We start from the raw sequence: 24,828 nt of genomic DNA on the forward strand, positions 1-24,828 counted from the left end.
TGCAGGCTGCTGTCAGTCAAACACAGATGCGTTCTTCCAACCGACTGAGACAAAAAGGAGCTTTTCTGATATTTCCCTGAAGATCTCTTTTTCCTTCCTTTTCAATAATAAAAAATATTAACAATACATTTAAAACAACATGTTGACAGTATTTTTGACTGCAAAAACAGATGCCTAAATGTGATTTCAGTTGGATTTTAAAGTATATACTAGTATAAGACATAGCATTTGTACTGATAGAATTGCATTCACACCTACAAACAATTGGTAGTTTTTGTTTATGTAACCTGCATGTATTCAGACTGGGAGGAAACTGGAGCACCAGGAGGAAAGAAAACGCCTAATTTTCTATCTTTCCCTTCTCTCTTTTTCTTGCTCCTGCTTCTCCTTAGCCAAATCTTCCCATCCGAAGAAGACAGGATGTACAACAAAAACCACCCCTGCCTCCACCTCCACCCCTCGTTCTCGTGCGTCTAAGGAGGCTGCAGCACAGACTGGTGGAACAGATGCAAGGACCAACCGGAAAACAGATACTCCCACCTCTTCCTCTGTACCGCAAAAGGCCTCAGCAGAGACTCCTAGCCCGCCTGGGGAGTTAAAGTCCTCGCCACTTTCCTCAGACACCAAGCCTGCCTCCTCTAAAGCCTCAGGCAATGAGGCAGCGGGAACTCCACCTGGTCTAGAGCCTAAATCTGTTCCCAAGACCTCCACTGCGGGTGAGGAAGGTATGGCTCCTGAACCCATAGTCCAGTCTCCCCATATCAACACTGCTACAGAGGACACTTCCTTCACAGAGGGAGAGACAGACAGCAGCTCACAGGGGGAGAAACAGGGGACAACGGGAGGGAAGGGAGGAGAAGAAGAAAAGAAGAACAGAGAAACAGAGTCTGCTATGGAGAACATCCCAAGGTAAAAATGTAGTAAGGACATGAGAGTTGGTGAAACATTCCTTATGTTCGACTTCTCTGCATGTCGTACATTACATATCTACACAGCAGTGTTACTGGAGTCACATGATAAGTGCTAAAATGATTATCATTTAAGCAATGAGTTGATTGACAATAAATCAATAATTCTAATTAATTGTGTGCAATAATGTAAAATATTTACATTTGGTGGAAACAGCTTTTAGGATTTGTTCTATTTCAACAAATGCGTGCGCTCATTCTGTCCTGATATTGTTTCCTGCAGGTCAGCAGAGCGCCAATGTGAAAAGCCAAAGGGCCTCAGTGTAAACACGGAACATGCCAAGGTGACGGTGATCCCTGATAGGCCGAGAGACAGCCAAACTAGTGACTCTGATTCTGACGGACCAATCCTGTACCGCAATGAGGAGGAAGAAGATGAGGAGGAAGACGAGTACACAAACAGTATGGCAATTGTTTTGTAACACATAACACAATAATGGAGATCCACACGAAAAAGCCAGTATGTCACCTGCAGAATTCATACGAACATCAACTGTGACGTGGTGATGTGCAGGTTGTTTGTATGAGGCATTTCCGTAAGAATATGCCATTTTATTTAATAAATAGTTTCAAATGCTGGCTAAAAACTGAAAGGAAGTGGGATAAGCAGCTCTAAGTTTTTATGTACATTTGGCACAGTGTATTCTTTTTAGAGTACATTGAGTTACCAGTTCATTAGGTTTGTCCTGTACTTTCACACAATTTGTACATTCCAACAAGTCATAGTCATGTGCACCTGCAGATTGTTGTATAAATTAGGCAGACCAGTGTTTTAAGTATCAGTTAGGGTTGAGTGTTGGAACAGGAAAAAAAAGTGATTTTGCGGGTGTCATGATAGTTGACAGTTCTAGAATCTTCCCAACAGCATTTGGGAGTTCTAGAATCTCCCCAACAGCATTTGGGAGTTCTAGAATCTCCCAAACGGCTGACATGTTTAGCTATTGACCTTATGCGGCCTGCCCCTTTTCTCGTTTGTTCCACTTCCTGTTTTGTCTCTTACCTTCTGGTTGCTATTGCTGGCTATAGTAAATACAAGTTAAAAAAAACAAGTTAATATACATTTCTCAAAGTTGGGAACACAACGTCCACATTTTTGAGGAGGTCATACTATATAAAATACATTTTACTAGTGACAGCTAACTGTGTTGACGAAAACATCTTGTGGATCCTAGAGTTCAAAGGAGAATGGCAAAAATTAAGCAAAAAATGCAAATCACACTTATTGAAAAAAGTCATATCTGAACATAATTTCTACATTCATCTGTTTGTGACTACTTTTTATCCCCGGATGGACACTTCCAGCAAACAAATGCATTATGTCACAAGACATGTATCATCACTGAATGGTTGCAGGAACACAGTGAATTTTCATTTCTTTTGTGGCCTGCATAGTCCCCAGATCTCATTGCTATAAAGATGAAGTGGAAAGGACTGCTCACAGTAAGACTGCAGTGACTTTGCAATGCAGAAATTTTCGCATGGTGCAATTTTCATGCCCAGACAAATTCAAGCTGTTATAAACGTCAAAGGAGGCGCAACACACTGAGATAGGTGCATCTATTAAGCTGCCAGCTGGGTTTTTAGCATTAGAAATACATGAAGAACACTGGGGGGACATCTTTGAATAATTTTTTACTGACGCACCAGCTTGAGCACATATGAATTGGCCTCTTACTTGTTAGCTACTGTTGCTTTTCAAAGCTGACTATATCAAAGGGCTGAATGACAGATTTCTTTTACAGCAGACAAATGCTGCTAACCAACATTTAATCCAATATGACTCACCTTTGTAGCAGTGTTTGTAATCAAGTGCACCTATTGTGCTAGCTATTTTTATGGAGTGTGCACACCATGTACTGAGTCCTTACTGCAGCATCCTGGGTTCGATTCCAGCCCTGATCTCAATGCTGGTTGTTTCAAGGCCCAAATAAGCTTGTGACTAGTGTCCATGTTGGACGGTGTAGTCCCTCATTCGTCCAGGAGTGTTCTATCGTAGAAAAGGTTTCAGTCGTAGTCATCTGGACACTGTTTTCAGAATCAAGACGTTTCGGCTCCCATCCAGAAGTCATTCTCAATTGTGAAAAAATGGGATGGGAACTAGAAATTTCAGCTACTCTGTGTTACATAAGCCCTGCCCTCAGGTAGGAGTCTACCTGAGTATCTGTTGATTAGCTAGTTTCACCTGAAACTGACCTAATTGTTTCCATGATGGCCCAGTAATCAGTAATCAGGCCTATTGTTTTCTGGCTGCACCTCCTTCATCACTGTTAAGTACCTGATTAGTATATGATTGGCGTGACCAAGGTGCTAATACACTGTGATAGACTGAGACTGAATCTCAGACCACCATTTCCGTTCAAAGAGGGGTTTTCTTTTTTCACAAAAATGGCTTCCTTGACACCCCGTTCAAACCAACTCTTCTCTCTACTTAGAATCTTCACCTCGCTGTCTTCAAATGTGCGGTTTGTAGCTTTTAGATGCAAATGCACGGCGCTCTGCAATCCTGAGTTAACGTGTCGTCTGTGCTGATAAAGTCTTTTGTGAAGTGGCTGTTTGGGCTTACCTATGTACCGTTCTTTGCAGTTTTCCTCACTGCATTGAATGGAGTAAACTACATTGCTCTGTTTTTGTGTGGGCATCTTGTCCTTAGGGTGAACGAGTTAAAGTGTCTTAAAGTGTTGCCTGAACACGCCTGAGCCCATTTTTTCACAATTGAGAATGACTTCCGGATGGGAGCCGAAACATCTTGATTCTGAAAACAGTGTCCAGATGACTACGACTGAAACCTTTTCTACGATAGTATCCATGTTACATCTCTGTTCCAGGCAATCTGGCTATTAAGGTCAGCCGACGAGACACCCTGAACATCAAGCTGAGGAACCGACCTAGTAAGAAAGAGCTGGAGGAGAAAAACATTCTGCCACGGAGCTCTTTGACAGAGAGACATGAGCTCCGCCAACAAATAGGCTGCAAACTAGTCAGGTACACACACTTGTGCACACACACACATGCTCAGCATGCTGTGAAAATGTAGCTAGGTGTTAATTTTCATCATAGACTTGGTTGAGCTGTGGGGTAATAACAGAGATTGTTGATTGTTTATGGTGTAGTTGTGGGTGGTGTACTGGTACAAATGATGCACAGTAAAAATCATTTAGTTTGGCATTTTCAGAAAGGCTGGCAGCAAACCAGCCTTTAGATTAACAACAAAAAAGGATGTAAAATAAAAATTAAAACAAATCACAAATGTTACTGTGATAATTCTTCTTGTTTTTCAGTGTAATGTTTAAATCATCTCCTATCTGCTCCTTGTCGAAAAGTATGTATTTTCTCTTATCAGGCGCCTGAGCCAAAGACCCACCACAGAGGAGCTGGAGCAAAGAAACATCCTCAAGCGTAAGTTTCTGAAATACACTGTTAAACTGAGGGGTGATGTGAAACATGATGTTTAGAAACTTAAAAAGTAATATCACGTCATTTTTTAGCTATGACTATCAATATGGTTGCATGGAAATGTGAGTGCAGTTGCTGCAGCTTTAGTTTCCAAACTTTAAACGTAAAGCATGCTAACAGTCTTGCATCACCTCACGTGATACATGTTTAGGATGTGTCTACATGCCAGTGAAAAATGTTGTAACACTGGGTAGATATATTACGCACTGTTACAATATGCAGCCTTGGTCTTATCTCTCAAACTTGAAATTAGCGCGTGACATCCTGCTAATTTCTAAAGAGCCATATTTTGTGTCTGTCGAACATAAAGTAATAGATGTTCCTGTTTATAACAGGTATCGTGGTGTTCCAGCTGTCCAGTTTCAGTCAGTGGCAGCAACAGATACAATGTGTGTCTCATTTATCAGATAGATAAGACAGATATGTCTGTCTAAATTATGAGTTACTGTTTATTGGAAGCTTTCTCTCTCCTAAACTGGACTGATGTGGTTGGTCACACTGTGGTCTGTATTCTTTTACAAAATATTGGGTTGTTGATAGTTCTGGTGAGTTAGTTAGGCTGCATTATGCACAGTACACACACTGCACGCTAGCCCTGATAAATATTAAATACACTCTGTCAAATAGTCAATAAAATTTGTATGTCATGCTACCAAGCAGGACTTAAATCATTCCGCTGGAGGGTTTGCTAGCTCAATTTATATGCCGACTTTGCATTTCAGAGGTTTAAAATAGGTATTTAAGCTTTGGGTATTATAATTTCAGTTGTTTTGCTCTTGGCCTAACTGAACCAGTTCAAACTGCTTTTTCTCCTACTAAAGACTGAGTCGTTATGCATTATCTGTGGCTTTATGTTAAGTGGAAAATAATAGCAAACAGTCCACAATCACCAGTTTGTATCCAGTGGAGATGACACAGGAAATTAAAGATATCATCCAATGCGTTGGTTGATATCTAAGTTGCTATATGCAATAACTATGACACAATAACCCAATTACAACAACAGTATAACATGACTACAAAATAACTTAAAGTGAACATTGTGTATGACCAAATTCATCTGTTTGTGACTTCAGTTTATCCATGAATGGGCACTTTCAGATCTTTGAGGCTGTAACTAAACACATTAATATGCAACATCTGTTAAACTGCTAGAATGAACCTTCACCTTCACAACTGACTCGTGTAGTGATACTGATCTACTGACATAAAGAACGTTGAAGTGTGATGTTAAAATTGGAGCAAAAACTTTGCAGGGCATGTTAGGATGTGTGTACCTTTGCACCCAGATTTTGCAATAAGTTGGTTTGCAACTTCAGTGCATGTCATCCATCAGGAGATACTTTAATGTGTCATGGTGTACAGTGTAACACACCACCTCAGTCTGGTCATAACGCAGGAAAAATAAAGCTATCCTCCGATGTGTACAGCATGAAGCCCAAGATGACTGTGTGACTTTTCATTTAGGAAAAAACACAGAAAGAGAAAAGTAGTTCTACATAGCTGTTCTGATTATGGGAAAGAAGAGTTAAGTGACTGGTGTCTGTGCTGTGAGCCCCAGACTACTTCTATTTCAATCCCGAGGTCAAGTAGTTTACCAGCGTCTCAGGCCAAGTCTAGAAGAAATCAAAGGACATCATTTCCCCTTTTGCTTTTGTTTATGTTAAGGCAACCACACCACTACATAACCATGGACACGCTCTAATATCGCAAATCATATCTTGCTGTTATAAGTAGAAGCAGAAGCAGAAGTAGGAGAAGACACAGTAGGTGTGAAATGACTCACACTCACTCATTTTCTACATGCAGAAAAGAATGAAGCAGAGGAGCAAGAAGCCAAACAAGAGATCAAAAGAAGACTCTCCAGAAAGGTACTGTAAACACTAAGCACACACACACACACACACACACAGGAGAGAACAGAAAGGATACAGAGAGTCTATATTTAGCTGCTAATATGTTTTGCTACCAGTCATATTAGGAGGCAGAAAAGATGCTTTGCGTGGCCATCTAGTGGACATAGATGGAACTGAAAATTGTCTTTCAGCTGAGAAGTTGGGCCTTTGCTGTGACTCTTGTGATAAAAATAACATTTGCTTCCTGGAATTGTTTTTATATAATCAATACTAGGTACAATAGTAAAATGAAACATAAGTACATAGGCATATACAGTATGTTTGACTTTAATATAACTTAAAACTAAAAAAAAACATTGGGAACACTATTCCTGAATTTTGATGGTTATAGTCTAATTTTGCTCCCTCTTTGTGTGTGTGTGTGTGTGTGTGTGTGTGTAGCTGAGTGTGAGGCCTACAGTGGCAGAACTCGTTGCTCGCAGGATCCTGCGTTTTAATGAGTATGTGGAGGTAACAGACGCCAAGGATTATGACCGGCGGGCAGACAAACCCTGGACACGGCTTACTCCTGCTGACAAGGTGATACAGTAAATATGCTGCATTGTCAAATCTTTATTTTAAGTTTGACTACGTTTTTCCATTATTATGTTATCAACTTCTCAACCTGTTACTAGTCGGTGTTGCATACTCTATGCTAGTGAACTACGTGTGGTTAAAGGATGTCAAAGTACACTACATGGCCAAAAGTATGTGAGACTGGACACCCAAACAAAGTATGTGGACACCTGAGCATTATACTCATATGTGATTGTTGGATATTTAATTCCAAAACCTTGGGCCACTCCACTCTTCTGTAGAGGCTGTTTGATTTCCTCCCACTCAGCCACAAGAGCGTTAGAAATGTCGGGCACTGATGTTGGGCGATAACATCTGCCTCGCTCATCAGTTTTCCGGTTCATCCCAAAGGTGTTGGATGGAGTTGATGTCAGGGCTTGGTGCAGGCTAGTCGAGTTCTTCCACATTAAACTCAGACAACCTTCTTTTTGTGGACCTCGCTTGGTGCAAACAGGAAAGGGCCGTCCACAAACTGTTGCCACAAAGTCAGAAGAACACTATTGTCTAAAATATGCAGAAGCATTAAGGTTTCTCTTAATTGGAACTCAGTGGTTGAACCCCAACTAAACCCTGAAAAACAGGCTGAGGCCACAAGTCCACACTACTTTTGACCATATAGTGTATGTTGCACTTAATGTTTTGTACAGTGAGTGAGATGATACATGTGTTGATACAGAAAGAATATAAGTGCATGCATCTACCAGGTCTACTGTACAAATGTCTTCCATGTCTATAAAACCTCCTCTTAGAAGGAGAAAGGCTCTCAGGGTGTGCTGGAGGGCATTTTATATGTCAACCCTGCCCTCTGCTGTTTAGAATTACACAGCACACAGAAATCACACACCCTAGTCCCAATGTCCTCTCTAAATCCTAAACACTGAACCCTTGTAGACTTTAATTTACATCACCTGCATAATCAGTACAAGTGCTTGAGTGCGAGAGGGTGGGACGAATGCTGTACGAGGAGAGGGACAGGACTTTGTGTTAAGTGTGGCACAGGGATTTCTGTGCAAATGTAAAATGCAAGGCTCATTTTTCATATATACTTTAATGAAACTAAGAGTTTGTTACTAACATTCAGTAATCCTATATATTATTATTAATGTTGTTTGATAATAACAGACAAAAACAAATCAACATAATCATGCCTTAAGAGAACAAAGAACAAGACACATGTTTGCTGCTGTGTACATATAAACTTGTTCTTGCCAGCTCTTTTTTTTTTACATTTTTGACTATTAACATTACAGTATGAATTGTGGGTAGTTCCCTGAAGTGAAGTCTGTAGCAGCACAGATTTTTGGAAGGTATGCATAAAGAGCTCAAAAAGTCCAAATTGAAGCCTTTAAGTATCTTTTGATATTTCCCATTGGAACAGCCTGGAGCTCTTTTAAGTTATTGGGAATGCACATCAAAGTCGGCAAGTCCACGAGGGTGTGATTAGAGTAGAAAACACAGCTGAGTAATAGCTGTGTTTAGATGTTGTGTGTGTGCGTCCTCATCTTGTCCTCGTCCTCCTCGGGGCATTTTTATCATCTTGTGTGTGTGTGTTCTGTTTCTCAGGCTGCTATCCGTAAGGAGCTGAATGAGTTTAAGAGCCGAGAGATGGAGGTTCATGAAGACAGCAAACAGTTCACCAGGTACTTAAGCGGTCGATGACCTCCACCATTTAGCCAACTCTGATGATAACTTACGCTTCATTAGTAATTTATCACCGTAAATCCTTCTGTTTGTTAGTTCACATTGATCAATATTAATATTACTCTGGTCCTCCATTTCCACTAACCACATTAAAATCATGATATACACCTGGGTCGACTCCAGTTTATTAGCCCCAGGCATTGATTGCCAATAAAGTCCAGGTTTACTCTCTTATGTTATTAGATCTGTGTGACATGGTTTTATGTTGTATCACTGTACAGAGCACAGGGAAGTAAGTCCACCAGTAAAAACTAATACACCTTTTAATCAAAGTATATTTAACTTTGTAATGTTTCACTAATATCACTTAAAAATTTGCATTTACCTTTTTAAGTAGAAATTTCTTAATGTGTTACTTCCACTGGTTGCATTAGTAGTTGCACTCTGTATGGCATAAATTCTACATGTTTTTGCTGAATTAATTCTGTATTATTCAATATACACATTTAGAGCATCCCATTGCTATCATTGCTAAGGATAAATATAATTTGGTTTGTGCAGATCTCTCCTATGTGTGTTGTACAGTCCTGAAAAGTAGAATCTAAACACCGTTTCGTATTCCATAATAACTGATGTCACCTTTATCTGTTGCTGCAGCGTTTAGATCAGTCAAAAATCTTCAGCACAAAAACATCATTACGCCAACATCATTTTCATTCTCTAAAGCCACTGGCTGAAGCTCAAGGTGACCATAAATTCATTTTCAAACAGCAGGTGTTTGAGGAGTGTTTTTGTGCCTGGTGAAGACCCATATCAGATCAAAACATAGCAACAGTAGATAATTGAATGTATTATTGGATTATAAAACAGTGTGCATATTAAATTTTTTCCTGAATATCTGCTGTTTTATTAAGCACCTGTTAAAACGTTTTTTGGATGTGGGTTAGTGCTGTCACTTAAAAAAAAAAAAAGTCAAGTTTAAGAATGAGAACTAACATGTAATTTGTTCAAACGAATTTGAATGCTACCCACGTACCATAACCCTAAACTCCGTTGTAGAATTACTTCATTCATTCATGGAGCCTCCGGCCTCACTTGAGTTACAAGATAACTCTACTGTAAGGTAATTGCATTTTATAAAGTCAACAAGCAACCATACCGCAATTTTGTCACCTGTGGTGTCAAATCTAAAATGTTTCCTCACATTACTTATCAGATAGTTTGGTGTCATGATTATCTGTTGAGTACAGCTCGCTAGCTTTCTCCATTTTGTGATATTAAAGAGAATAACAGTTGTCTACAGTAGTCTACTGATAGGAGAACAGGGCATATAAAGGGTCAGATGGACATTGTATTTTATAAACGCCCCCTGCTGGAGTGGAAGGTGTGGTCTGTTGTGCTTATTCATTGTGAGTTTTGAATTCAAACAGATCATTTCTGATTGATTTTCTTTTTCTTTCTCTGAAGTTTCAAATAAAATGTGACAGCCCTCATGTGCGTATATCTTTGCTCTACAGTGACAGCAACTTTAAATTGTTTTAGTAAGATACTATAGATAAATTTCACACAAGCATTTTTTAAGATCCAAAAAATTAACGATTTGTAGATTTTCTATTAAATTGAGTATGTGTGTATTGTATTTCCATGTTTGTGTTTTCAGATTCCATCGGCCGTAAGCGCTCTCGCTGCCAGCTGGACGTCAGCACTACAAGCTCTCTGGTCCACAGCTTTCAGCAGTCTCCCAGCCCTCCAGACCCTCAGTACACAGCTCGGTCCACTTTGTTTTGGGATCGTTTTGCGCCTGATAATATGTATTGCTGTCTATAGTGACAGCTACAGGTGTGTCTTAAGGCCTTGGCCATCCATGGACACCAGTGAAACATTTGCACATATCTATAGTCAGAACAGTGGTGTGTATAGCGCTCTGATTAGAACCATTTATTTATTATAGATGGCCAGAACTTGCTGGAATATGATGTTTTTTGCTTGTTTGTTTTTTGGTTCACTTCAGGCCTTGGTTCCAGGGAGGAAAAATGGGCAAAATTACCCTTGTATTAGTGAATGTGGCTTGGTTGTACTAAAGAGTTTGTGTACTTGCCAAGATATGCCTTTCATAAACTGCCAAATGGCCATATATGGGCATCCTCCTAAAACAGGAAATGGGAGTGATTGGATGGTTGCATGCTGATGTCAGTGCCTATGTCATAGATCAGAGGGGAGGAGAGGCAGTTTGTTCTGCTTCGATGTGCCTCTTGGAGCTGAATTTGAAATACTGCAGTTAATTCTAAGACTTATTTAAAGTATATTGCCACTAGAGGGCATTATATCATAAGAGTTATAGACTATAAGGACAAAGATGTGTAAGTAGATGAAGAATAACCTGCAAGTGTTATATTTATAACTGCTTAAGCTGAGGGGTCGGTGGACACCTGAGGCTCTAATAGTGAAGTGCAATGGAAATTACTCCAATTCTAGCCAATGCTAATCCTTCAGCACTCTTCCTGATGATACATGGTGATCATGTACCATCATATATCCTGTGTTGAGTTATTAAGTGCAAACCTCTGGTCAAAAAGTGCTGGACTTGCTGTTTAGAGGATCTACTTTTCAAGCCTTGGCTTCAGTTTTTCATTTTAGGCTTTTGGCTGGAGCTCTTACTCAGAGTGACTTGGTGCCAAAGAAAAAGCAGGAGTTTGACTGTATGTTGGTCTTCTTATTTGAAAGTTTACAGGTTGGATTTTGTTGGGCAGATTTCATATAAAGGTTTGATGAATAGACAACATGCACTGAGAGTTTCACCACTGAAGCAATCAACAGGCCACTTGCCTGCCTAGCCTGTGATAGATACGTAAGGAGAGACTTGCTGACAAGAAGCCCTTCTACACCTTGTCCTAACATGCACTTGAATCCAACAGTAAAGAGCTGTTTTATCAACACACAGTTTGACTTCTCTTTTGGCTCCCAACCTGAGAAATTAAAGGAATTGGTCAACTTTTTGGGAAATATACAAGAACAATTAGTCGATGAATTGATTAGTCGATCAACAGAAAATTTATCTGCAACTATTGTCATAGTCGAATAGTTTAAGCAAAACACCGTCTTATTTTTAAGCAAAAATGTGCTGCACAGGTGGTCATATATGACATTAAACTGAATACCGTTGGGATTTGGACTAGTGGTCGGATAAAACAAGCAATTTTATAGATGAAACGATTCATCAATTAATAGAGAAAATAATCAGCAGTCAAAGTAATCGTTAGTTGCAGCGCTAAAAGGCAGGTGATTAGCTTAGCATAAAGACTGAAAACAGGGGGAAACAGCTAGCCTGGCTCTTCACATTTTGTTTTTTGTCATTAAAAAAATGCGATGTTTATTAAGGTAGGCGCAGATAGACTTTCTTCTTCTTTTTTTACCTTTGAACAGTCAGGCTAGCTGTTTCCCCGTTTCCAGTTTTTCTGCTAAGCTAAGCTAATCGCCTGCTGGTTGTAGCTTCATATTTAGCGCATAGACATGAGAGTGGTTTCAATCTTCTCATCTTAACTCCTGTCAACAAAGTAAATAAGGGTATTTCCAAAAATACAATTCCTTTAAAGTCTTATGTACGGCAAAACTAAAAGATTGATATCAGGCATATGGGAGGTTATAAAGCAGCATGTAGTATTTCTTAGTCTATTTCATATTCCACTGCTCTATGGGATTACATTTGTATTTTGTGCACTCTTGGAAAGAAGTTTAGACTTTCATAAGTCTGGATTAATTTTTATTGTTAGGAGATTAAATACAAGTAGGTAAATTGTCACAGCTGGCTGTACAACAACATAACTACACTCAAGAGGGTTTGGCTTTGTTTAAATACACACAGACATTTAGTGTATGTGTAGATTTATGGTTTGTTTTCAACGTGGCTGAGGTGGTTTGAAACATTTGGATCACTGTTCATCTTTGGTGCATTTATAGATGTTCTGCCTCTAAATGCTCCTTCGAGATAAAATCCAAATACTTAAGATGTATGTTAATGCAAATTGTAAAGGGGATCAATTCTTAATGATTTGTTTTTGTGTGAATGCCAGAACATTTAACTGAGCTATCAGAAAAAGAAACCTCAGAACAGTCAAACGTGAAATGTAGAATGACAGATACACAGATAGAGGACCTTGAACCTTTAACTTGCTCTTAAAAATATTTTAGGACTCATATAAGAAGCTGGGACAGAAAAAAACCAAGACATGACCCCTTACTCATTGCCATGGATGTTCATATAAAAATTAATCAAAAATGTTAGTGATTTTTTCTTTGCAGCGTATTTGGACTATAAAGGAGACCTAGCTGAAAAGTGACAGATTGAGCTTGCTGACGTCCGATGGCTTGTATTCTCATAATTGACCTCCAACCTCCACACTCGTCATTCTTACAAATATTAACTGAAAAGGACAGATTTATTCTTTCTGTTTCTGAATGTGTGGAGGCCATAACATGAAATGATGTACAGCGATGGAAAAGAAACAGTATTCGTTCATGTCGATGTATATGTTATATATTGAATATTTTGTACAGAATGTATATCGAGCATGTGCATACATTGAAATTTTATTACCAATATGATACAATAGAACTTCGATGTGAATGTTTTAAGCTCTAATTTTAGTTGTCTTATTTTATTTTTTATCATCCCCAGACAATTATAATGAAATGAACAGTTCAACACACGTATAAGTGCTGTTTCTAGGCAGCCTATGAAGCACAGTATGTTGAATACCTGTCTTGTCTTTACCAAACCTTTCCAGAGCAGATCATGGACAAGGCATTTTATAGGTAGTGATTAATCTCTCTCTGTTATTTCGTATTCTGTTCCACCTTCACTTTAACTGAAGTCAGCAGGTGCAATGCAGCAGGTATTTCATGGATGGTGACTCGGTTTAAAAACAATTTATAATCCTTTCTGGACCTCACTTTTGATTTATTTCTTCAGATGACCATAGTTCACCCTGCACACACTAGAAAACCCAAACAGGATTCGACTTGAAACTTTGACATAGTCATGATAACATGCTCAAATTTTACTACATTGGTTTAGGCACAGTATATAATCCAATTTCATTTTACAAGTAAACCTGAGTCTGATCGATTGGACGTAGAGTGAAATTACCTTCTATAAAGGTGAACATGGTGCACACAGCAAATACTGTAACAAAAGTCCAGAAAGCTCTTTTATTTTAGATACACAAATTAAAAGTCTTATCTGGTGGTACAGCTTTGATCCCGTCATGGTGAAGTAAACATGAATATAATGCTTGCATCTCACAGTAAGTTAATCCAGAACTGGTAACTGGTAACAGTTATGGTAACCCAGCCTATTTAGCATTTCTAAGCAGTATATAGTCAATGTGAAAACAATGTGACAATGTGAAAGGGGTCGCTCATAGTGACGAACCTACAGACAATTATCACCTGAATCTGCAGCTCCCCTCAGCGTTGTGGAGGTTTATAGGGAGTTTCAGCTCGTTGTTTAGCTGTTCAGCAACTTTACTGTTTTGGTTCACTCTCACTGCTCTCAAAGCGTTGTTTTCAGCAGCAACATGCAGCTGTTTTTATTGAAAAAGCTTTAAAAACCCACTGAACATTACCTGCTCAGCACCAAACAACTGACAGACAAAGTTAGAGACTAGCTGGTGAACATAGTGGAGCATTTAGCAGCTACAGAGCCAGATATTTCCGTCAGGAGTTGGTGGAGACCAAAAACAGCTAAAAGGAGAGTGAATATTATAGGACTTGCGTTCGTCAGGTGGCCAGAAACTCCAAATGAATGATAATGTTACTCTGTAACTACATATCAACTTAAAAGGTGATAATATGTCGATCCATTATTGCAGGTTTCAGGGTTTTAATACTGTATTTGTAAACTATCTTAACTCATTATGTGAAGCATCCACAACTGTTGAATCAACATGAATAATTTGTAATATATTATAGCATATCCCTGATCTTACATAATGATGTCTACATATGTTTAACACATTTATAAATAGTTTTAAACCTGTCTGAATGATTTTTACATGTGTATGACTGGCTAATACATGCTTTGTTAAACTAATGATTAGTTATGATATATATAGTCATGTTATACTGTGCTATCAAGCATTCATTAGCTGTTTATACACCAGTTATGGATGCTTAATCGTAGAAGTTATAAATGCTGACAAAATACATTAAGAAACACTTAAAAATGTCTTTATATTTGCTAACAACTATATTACAGTGTGTTATAAACCATTTATCAAGTGTTTATATACTGCTTAGAAATGCTAAAGAGAGGTTAACAAAGTGTTATGTAATAAGAAGTTTTAGAAATCTTACTTGTTTGTGTAAATCCAGGCAAGAGCTTGGTGTTATTGCTTTTATAACGTAGGCAACTTTCTAATACTGAAACTACTTACAGGGGAGTCCTCGTCTGAACTGTCACCAAATCTACATTTAAGTTTTTTTGTTGTTTTTTTTTTGTCCTGCAACACTGATGCATAATTCCATATTTTTGTCCAGAATTAGGTATAGCATCTAGACTAAGGAGTTGAGAGTGTGGAAGAGCCTTGACAGTTGTGGTGTTTAGTCATAACCAGTCAGTATTAATCACAAGAAGCAAGCCCTGTAAAAACTTTTATGGCTGCAGTCTGTTTCATCTCATCTTATATGGAACTGTAAAATAAACACAATAAACCTTCTGAGACCCAAAGAAGCTTTAAATGATATAACACACCCCACATTTCTTTGCAGTGTTGATAACGAATTAATGAAAGTATCAAACATACAATTCCTGCGATTAAATTTTAAATAGTATTTCTCTAAAATTCCAATTGCGTTGGTTAAAAACATTCACGGCCACTTTGACACTTGCTTGCCCGGCTGCTACTATTAATTTGCTGCTTGCTTGTACTGGAGACTTCCACCAGTTCATGAAAATGTTTACATTTGAGGAAGTCTGCTGTTGTAACGGTGCTTGAGGCTTCTTTTATCACTTCCCCAAATCAAATCCACGATTTCTGACAAGAGCCATAATCACACTGCTGCTGTTGATCAAAAGCCTTTTATCTTCAACATGTAGTCTTTTCTTGATCTTGTGAAATTCACAGTAAGGTATCATGATTTGCTGGGGATTCACAAGTCAGTCACACCATAAACCCTCCAGCTTTAAATGCATTGGCAGTCATTGAAATGCATTTATTGAAAAATGTTTTCATACAACGGCAGTAAGGTGCTCAAAGCAGCAAAGACCCGTGACTGGATATTTCACATGGACTTCAAACACCTTTTACTGTATTTTTGACATAAGATTGATTTGTCATAGGATGATGTCATATATCCCAAAAACAGCTACTGTTATGTCCAAACTGTATATTGTTTTTGTATATAAAGAATCATGGAAAAACATCTATCTTGTTATCCTGGTTTTTCTTGTGATATGATCAGCATTACTTTAATCAAGTGATAACAGTCTTGAGCATATTAGACAGGAATGTAGAAATAAAAATGTGTGAGTAATATGGATGCAAACAGCAGCTGCAGCAGCAGAGTGCACTGAGATGAAGATAGAGGCAGGGGTATAGTGAAAAATGTGGACATCAATACAGGACCCTTTTAACATGGGGGGAAAAAAGGTGTATACACAGAAACAGTTGGACTTGTTTAGAGAGGACGACGCATCTTCCTATCATCTTCTCATCACTTCATAGATTCAGATATTATGTTTGTACCAGCATGTAAGAAAAAGTAAAATTTAATTGATCCCCCTTCTCTCTTTTCTTCCATTGTATTATTGCTGGCCATACTCAGAGCTAGTTTTAGGAGGCAGATTTCAGAGTCCCCGAAGGCCACATTTCCTAATTCACTATTTAGAGACATGAAATGAAAAGAGTAAGACACTTAGTCTAAGTAGGGTTTTATTTTTAAATACATTACATCATCCCTTGCAGATTTCCTGAATTAATTAAAAACTATCAGAGAAATTTACAGCCTATCTGGAAACTCAAATGTTTAGCAATTAGTGCCAATTAATCCTTTCTAGGATATTGGGGGGGAAAATGAAGAAAACCTTTAACTCAGCTTTTCTCATCACCTTCCACATGCCCTGAATTTGAAAAATTATGGGAGATGACACCATAATTACTCAGAGAAATCTGCGTTGAACCTTGCTGTGCCTTTTGGCTCTCACTGAGTTTCTGCTTTGGTTACAAAAGGACAAACAATTCTGCAAAAATTGAGATGACGCATGTATTTTTATTAGCCTCACAACATGGGTCTGTCAGCCAGTCCACCACTTTAGTCCAGACTGAAATATCTCAATAACTATTTAATGGATTGCCATGAAATTTTGTGGAATCATTATTGGTGTCCAGAGGATGAAGCCTAATGACTTTGGTGAACCTGTGAACTTTCCTTTAGCGCCACCATGTGGTCAACATTTGTTGGGGTTTTTTTGTGGTTGGTTGTTTTAATGATGTCCAGTCTCTTTTTGTTGTGTCCAAACTGATGTGACAAAGTTAAAATGAGAGCATCAACACTGACAAATTTGGTAGTCTGCTGTTATTTCTTTTGTGTCTTTTCACACTTGTGACTCAGTTGCCTACAAATAAAACCAAACGCAAGGAACAGTCTAATCAAAAGTGCATGGTGTAATACACATCAGTTATGCAAAATAAGACAATTAAACTTTTAATGTATTTTGCCAAATAGATTAATGATAAATATTCCAGATGAATGTGAGTTCTGTGAATACTGTTTGTACTGTTTCGATTTCGTGCTTGCTTGCATGTAGGATTTCGTGGTCTTAGAGTGCATGTCACTTTAATGCATGTGTTGCAAACAGCTCTGAACCTTTAAGTGCCTGTGTATTTTGGTTTATACGGGAGGTTTCTATTCGAATGACCATTAAAGTATTCAATTTCAGCCCTATCTATTCAGCCTCATCCAGAGTACGAGCCTGCCAGCTTTTAAAGAGGATGTGGGCGTAATGGAGTTGGTTCTTGAGGAGAGGACAAGGAAATGAGAACTAGAGATTGAAGGAGACAAGGGACAAGGAGAGGTAGAAAGTGATTGCAGAGAGAGAGATGGTAGGAAATGAGAGACAGTCAAAGACGTGAATCACCAGTGGGGTTTATGTTCAAAGGCCTTCTCTGATAACTTGCTGGCTTTGGAATGGATTTTGCAGCACATATGCGCTACAGCTTGACCTCTGTGACAGGGAGGGTGTAAATTGAGGTTTTTGACTTGCTCATGATAACCCACTGGTCGACTTTGCAGCTCCCTTGTTCGATATATATATTATTCTGACAGTGGTGATAATCGCTTTTAGAGAGCAAAGGAGGACAGCAAGACAACTGTAGCAGCTGGTGCTTATATCTGAAAGATTCCCTCCTGGCCCACAGTGATCATAAACCTCTCTCTATCTCACTCACTCACACACACACACACACACACCTTTATCTTTACGCTAAAATTCACCACGCTCATATTTTTCCGACCTGAACTTTAAACCTAAACCTTAAATCTAAAATGAGCCCTTTTTTTCAGTGTTAAAAAGTTTCCACTTTTTAGCCCAAAAGTCATATTAGTTGTAAAACACACACACACACATATACATGCACACTCACACTCCCCACGTTAATGAAGTTTCCCAGGCAGGATGGGAAGGCACACAGGGTTTTGTCCCTGGCACACTGCCTGGAGGTCTTGGCTGTAATGCAGGTCTACTACTCAATTGGAAAAGGGTAGATATTAATCATCAGTCTAATACCCCACAAGGTTACAAAAAGTGTGATTATTAGAGGATTTATTCCACCCTGTCGTACTGTTCAGTCATTCCACTTCTCAAATGACTTGCATGCGTGAAAGGTTGTAAAAGATTAACAATGCAGGAAAGGGAAAAACTAATCTAAAACCAAGTCAGCTGTTAATTTTCTGTGCTCAGAAGTTTTATTAGAAGGTAATTGTTCAATAAGAGGCGTGGGTGATAACCTTTATTTCCAAAAGACTCACAGTTAGTTTCAAATATGGTTAAACTGCATTTGTTAACCAAAAGGGATTTTGAAGTAAACTTTTCATTTTTCTTTTCTGACACTCATTAAGTATTTTTGTCCAGCATTCATTCGCTTTCCTCTTCTGAGCACCATTATTCCTCAGGATTTCTGTTTGCATTTAGTTAGAGAAAATTATGCCAGGCACACACTCCTGCGTTCTTCACAGAAAATATTTATGTGTTTTTTCTTGGATGTTTCCACTCCACTGGTGAGCCTATCTGAGCAATGAAGATGGAAAAAAGAAAGACAGAACAGAAAGCGGGAGAAAAGGAGGAAGTGATGAGATTTGCAGGAGGGGGTGTAAGCAGTAAAGAAGATGAGAGCGACGAGTTTAGTGGAGAAGAACAGTGGAGAAGAAGAGTTGAGGCAGATAGATGGATAAAACAGGTGGGTGGCAGAAAAGGGCAAAGATAATTAGATTGTTAGAGCATTCATATTTGATGAGGGTGAATGTGCTTCCTGGACCTTTTCACTGTTTGGCTGAGCTCCTGAGTAATCAGAGGAGAGAGCATACGTGAACTACCGGCCAAACGAGACACTCACATCTGCATGAACACAGAAAGGCCAAGTGGTTATTCAAAGATGCCATTCACTGTCAGGCACTTAAAAATGCATTTAAAAATGCAAACACGTACTGATGCCAATGCACTTTCCAGTCTAACTATAGCTTTTACAGGGTCATGTGAAGGAATAGAATTAATTGCCTCGACTATCAAGACACTGCAGGGTCCTGAATGGTTGCAGAGGTGAGGTGATAATGACCTACCATGCCAGATTAGATCGATTCAGTGGGTGTTGGGCTATGAGATGTTCAAGCAGACCTGTACTTACTGACTTCATGACCAGTGTGATGGAGACTCACCATCAAAAGAGAGTTAGTACAGTTGAACTGCTTCAAATGGAGCTTCGGCTTGAGTACCATTGAGCTAAATGCTGACGTTTAGCAGGTGTAAGGTTTACCATGTTCACCATCTCAGTTTAGCGTGTTAGCATGCTAATGTTTGGTAATTAGCACTAAACACAAGTGACAGCTGAGGCTGGTGGGAATGGCATTAGTTTATTTGGTGATAAACCAAAGTATTGGACACCACAAATGTCAACTTCATGGTGGCGCTAAAGGAAAAGTCAGTAAGTAGTTAGGATTCATCCTCCAGGGACTATGAATGCCTGTTGTCATGGCAATCCATCCAATAGTTGTTGAGATATTTCAGTATGGACCGAAGTGATATACCACCCCTACATCCATGCTAGTGTGGCTAAAAGGGCGATATTCCACAGGTGTGATCCTCTATACCAGCATGTAACAAGGGGTTATGGGCTATATATGCCGAAGGGGATCAATTATCAAACCTAATTCTGAATTTGGGTCATTACCCTAAAAGCACTAAGGTCAAAATATACAGGTCTCGGTCCCAATTTTGTCTCAGAATTAGACAACACAACAGCTGCTGTGTTATACTTTCTTTTTTATTTTGTGGATTTAGAGCAACACCTTCAAAATCAGAGAGGTATGAATTGAAGCATAAACTATTTCTAGCCTAAGTATACACTTAGGCATTTTATTCCAAAAATATTAGGATCCACCCGACAGCTAGAGACCCTAGTGGGTATTCAGTATCTTTATTTGCCTCATTTTATTTGTGACTTTCCAGAACTGAATCAAAACATTTTTTACTGCAAATACAGGATGTGGATTATGAGTGTACAAAACTGTTTTTATGTACCTGTACTGTAAAAGTCTCTATAGTGTGTATGCGTGTGTTGGCAGGCAGGGCACGGTATTTATAGCCATTGTGAAAGACTCCAGAAGGAATAAACAAAACAGAACAAGCTGTTTCAGTTACACTGTTATTTCCCTTTGCTTTATGTAAACACGTGTGCTCACTTGTGCCTTAAAAATATACTTAAAAATGGGAATTGTTACATAAAACATTTGTCACTTTATTTATTGGTACAGTAAAGACATATTTCACATACCAAAAAAGATACCTGTCAAAAAAGCCAACATGCTTTCTCACCATGGTAAATGAACTTGATGATCAAACCTTTCTCAAAGTGGAAATTGCAGGTGCCTATTCAATAATTTCTCCGATCTGCTGGTGCTTTCCTCAGCAGATTAACAATAAATGTTTCCATTTTTTTTCCTGTGTAGAGAAAGAAGAGGAGGAAAAATGTGCATAAGATGTTTCTCTCAGAGTGCTTCACCTATGGGTGTTATAGCCTATAATCAAAGTACACCCACCTACAAGCCTTATTACCGTTAAAAAAAGGAGAGTCCATCTCCACCGATGTTGCTGGAAACTGAGGAGCAGACATCTATTTATGTGCTTGTGTCAAGTCAAGCAGTTTATGTGAGTGTTTAGTGTGTGTGTGTGTGTGTGTGTGCGTGTGTGTGATGATGACACACCGACAGACCTCACGTTGCTTTCACGCCTGATTTGGCAGCGCCGTCTCCACGACTCTCACAGCGAGGACAGATGGCAAGGACTTACCCCACTAAGAAGCCCTCCAACACACACACACCCAGACGTGATGCGCAACACAAGAACTTCCTTGGCACCCACTGACTTGTCTCTCAATCCAGCAATGAGTCATGCATTGCATCCTTTCCCACCAAGTGTCTGTATTTGTGTGTGAATTTGGCCGGCAGCATGCTTTGATAAATCATCTGAAGTCTTTTCTAGTCACACATCTCACTTTGCCTGCTGCCCACTTAAGTCCAAACATGAGCCTTGTACCAACTGCAGCTTCAAACATCTATTCTACTTTAACCACTCTGAGGCAATTAGCATTATAAAAACATGTTCTCATGGCTAGTAGCATATTCACCTGACACTCCTGATCAAAGACACTGATTCAGATTCAACATTGGAATAATTGTCTTTATGCCTACCCTGACCTGTTTTTCATGGTGGTTTTTTAAACCAGTACCACTGCTTGAGAAGTTAATTTGCACTCTGAAATCTAATTGCTATTCCTTGCTTTTCAGATATGTAAATGAAATGGAAATTTTTAGTTCTATCAACCATAAACACCATATATGAGGACCGGCCACCTCTTCAAATGATGTTCTTTGAATTTTTTACTTGACTTGAGTGACATGCTGTTGTCTACAGTACAACTTAAACACATGGCAATGTAATAATTTAATTGAAAATCAGACAAAATGAGATACAGCATGTCTGGCTGTGTTTAAGTCATGCACAGCTGATCTGCCCACACTCAAATGTGTGGGTGGATGATTGGGTACAAAAGAGTATGTGCCCAAATGTGGTGGATGTGTGTGAGACTGTGTAGGTGGACAATAGTTTGTTGAATCTGCAAGGCCAAACAAATGAAATTTAGTGCTGCAAATATATACATGTAGCTGATAGGCGTTATGCACACATTGGTGGTTCTGGCTTGCAGTTTACATTTTCCAAACTGACCTCAGACACCTGCATGTTTAGAGGTTAATTGTAAAATATAAATGTCAGTACAAAAATTGAACTTCATTTACAAGCATGTATCATCTCACCTTTTATTAACACAAATTTGCACAGCTCTTAAGCTTCAAAAAAACTGTTGAAGACCCACTTATGTTGAGAAATTGTTTCCTACAGTCCCAGACTGACTTTTATGACTATATTTTGAATTGACTTTGATTGCTCTGTACATCTGTAACATTAATATACATTTATTGTATCTTGATTTTTAATGGTGACAAAATGTTTACTTCTTTTCCTATTTTTCTTTCAGTTAATATTTTTTTTCTGAGCTTATGTTTGTGTTGGAGCTCGTGATCCAATACAGGCTTTTTTTTTATGTAAAATTTTAATGTTAAAGTTTCTTTGTCATTTACTCATCTTTCTCCCCCAACTTCTCTCTGAAATTCAGACTGAAGCACAACATATCCTTGCCTATTGCTTGAAAATTCAATACTTGATACAATAAAATATACCATATAATTTGCCTAATTTGTTCTCTTACTGATGAAACTACACACTGGTGACAAATTAAAAGAAACTTAACAGGAAAAAATGCTTCCAGAGGATATGAGAGGTCACTGAATGATTTGATGGATTATGAATACGATATGAATCATATGCTATGGCCTTTAGTCACCAGATTTCAACCTGACTGAGCACGTATGGAAGATTTGGGACTGACAGCGCTCTACACTACCATCATAAAAACTCCAAATTGGGGGATATCTTTTGAAAAATTGGTGTTCATCCCTCCTGTAGCATTACAGAAACTTGGAGAATCTGAACCAAGCACTGAAGCACTTGTCTGCTTGTGGTGACCCGACGCTGCACTAAGTCACTTTTTGATGGTTTAATTTGTCACCCATCTGTATGTAATCTGGGTGCTGACTTTGTGAGGAGAAATGACTACATTTTAAACAGTAACACATGAATGACTGAGCAGGGTGCTGGTTGACTAATTTGAACAATGAAATATAAAAGCATGTAAATGCAGTCTTGATGTGAACAAGCCAACATAGAGAAAGACAAATTTTAATTAAATCAAAACAGAAATTTCTATCAAGAATACAGCTCCATCAGTTAATACAAATACTTGACAAATGATAGTACACCACTTTGTACATGTTTTCTATTATCTTCTCTGGTGACTGTTTAGATCTTGAAGTCCTTCCTACTCTCCTTTGTCGTTAATTTCCCTGAAAGCTGCAGAGCTGTATGGGGCAAAAAACAGTGTTTTTCAGTGGTCCAGATGCAAACAATATAAAGATGGGTGTCCAGGTATCTTATACTGTGTAAGTGGACAATCCATTCAGTGTTGGCAGGGTTATACAAGGCTGTAGCAGCAGTTCTAATTTTATGGTCAGAAATAGAAATAGAGCATAACATTGAATATGTCTGGCAGAAAACTAAGTTGAATGTCCAACAAAAAAACCCAAATACTACAAAAATATTGTGGGGGGGATCCACCGGTCACTCCAGTGTAATCTAGGCATCATCAGGTTTGTCTGCTGGTGGTCCACATGGTTGAAGCATCTTCTCCATCAGGTTGAAGCGGACACGCGCTTTGCTCTCGTTCTCAGCAACGGAGAAGTAGTTGAGCAGGTCAAAATGTCCCATGTAGGAGCAGTAAGAGTCTCTGTGCTGGTTGACCAGCCATTCCCACTTGCTGGTGTCAGCGTGTCCTGTGCCGATGTACTTGGACTGAAGATGCTCCAGTTGACTATGGATGTTGTATCTGTCGGTCATTCTCGCTGAGATGAGAGTTCCGGAGGCTCTGGACAGAGGAGGAAAAAGTTAGAATGTGATAAAAATATATAAGTTCATGCAGAATTCATGCAGAGGCAGACTGACGACAATGAGATAAAAAAAAATACCGAGTGAATTTTGAGCCATGTAACTTAAGCGATTATATTATATTATATAACTGCTATCTAGTTAAAAACAACAGCAACATATCTGGCTTAGTCATTGTAAAATTAACTAATTTCTGGCTTTCTAGCGCTTTTACAAATAACAGCTAGCATGCTAACGTTGTTTTCAATAGCATTCTGGCTAACAGTAACGTGAGGTTAGCTAGCTGATGTTAACCCTATAAAAGTCTTATCAAAACCGTAACTTAAGCTGCACTTTTAGCAAAATACCGGTTTGTTAGTGATCATATAGCTTGCAAATACAAAAAAATACTTACTCGATAAAATGTAAACAGCTCAAGAGCGAAGGCAGGGGATATAAATAATATGCCGATCCTCGAGGACTTCGTAGCACAGCAATGGACCAATGACTTCCGGTAGGTTCCCCCTGTAAAATGAACCGGGGAGAAACACAGAGAGTAACTCTTTAATCTCGGACCAGGTTATACAGATTTCAAAGGAGCTCAGTACAGTTTCATCTGTTTTTTGGCTGGTTTTCCTTCAAGCTCTGACACAAAAGAAATGCACTATTTTGCTGCTTCTATAGCAATGTCCGTTTTCTCCCCAAGTAAATACAAAATTTTGTTTTGGTCTGAGAGGGTGTCAATTTCTTGGTAATTAAGTTTTATTTTGGTAAAGAACCTGTTTAAAGATGAAGAATTCTTCTATCTTAATACAGGCTGTAGTTTAGCAGGAAGTCTGCCTCTACCTCTTGATGTTGGCTGTATTGTAGCTATTTTGTAACTCTTGTTTGTAATTTGATATGGTTCATTGTCTGCAATCAGTTTAGTGCTGACCAAGCTAGCCATTAATACTAGCTCTGTCTGAGGCTAACGTGTTGCTAATACAAC

General features: G+C 38.8%; 2 protein-coding genes across 6 annotated transcripts in view; one reads left to right on the forward strand and one right to left on the reverse strand.

The window, feature by feature from the left end:
* The window catches only part of phactr2 (phosphatase and actin regulator 2), a 49,503-nt gene extending 33,548 nt beyond the window's left edge, over nt 1-15,955 (forward strand). For all 5 annotated transcript variants that reach the window (XM_044213327.1, XM_044213330.1, XM_044213329.1 and 2 more), the window contains 8 exons: nt 393-909; nt 1,192-1,370; nt 3,794-3,950; nt 4,309-4,364; nt 6,231-6,292; nt 6,719-6,856; nt 8,456-8,532; nt 10,194-15,955. In XM_044213327.1, coding sequence (XP_044069262.1) covers nt 393-909; nt 1,192-1,370; nt 3,794-3,950; nt 4,309-4,364; nt 6,231-6,292; nt 6,719-6,856; nt 8,456-8,532; nt 10,194-10,209 — 1,202 coding nt within the window. In that variant the 3' untranslated portion in view covers nt 10,210-15,955. The remainder of the gene's footprint in view (nt 1-392; nt 910-1,191; nt 1,371-3,793; nt 3,951-4,308; nt 4,365-6,230; nt 6,293-6,718; nt 6,857-8,455; nt 8,533-10,193) is intronic.
* Nucleotides 15,956-23,083: 7,128 nt separating this feature from the next.
* sf3b5 (splicing factor 3b, subunit 5) lies at nt 23,084-24,408 on the reverse strand. Its single transcript, XM_044213347.1, has 2 exons — nt 24,256-24,408; nt 23,084-23,841 (listed from the first exon to the last, which is right to left on the reverse strand). The coding sequence occupies exon 2, from the start codon at nt 23,811-23,813 to the stop codon at nt 23,553-23,555; it is 261 nt and encodes an 86-aa protein (XP_044069282.1). The 5' UTR covers nt 23,814-23,841; nt 24,256-24,408; the 3' UTR covers nt 23,084-23,552.
* Between the last annotated feature and the right edge of the window lie 420 nt (nt 24,409-24,828).

The sequence above is a fragment of the Siniperca chuatsi genome, linkage group LG11, assembly GCF_020085105.1.
Source record: "Siniperca chuatsi isolate FFG_IHB_CAS linkage group LG11, ASM2008510v1, whole genome shotgun sequence".
Lineage (NCBI taxonomy): Eukaryota > Metazoa > Chordata > Actinopteri > Centrarchiformes > Sinipercidae > Siniperca > Siniperca chuatsi.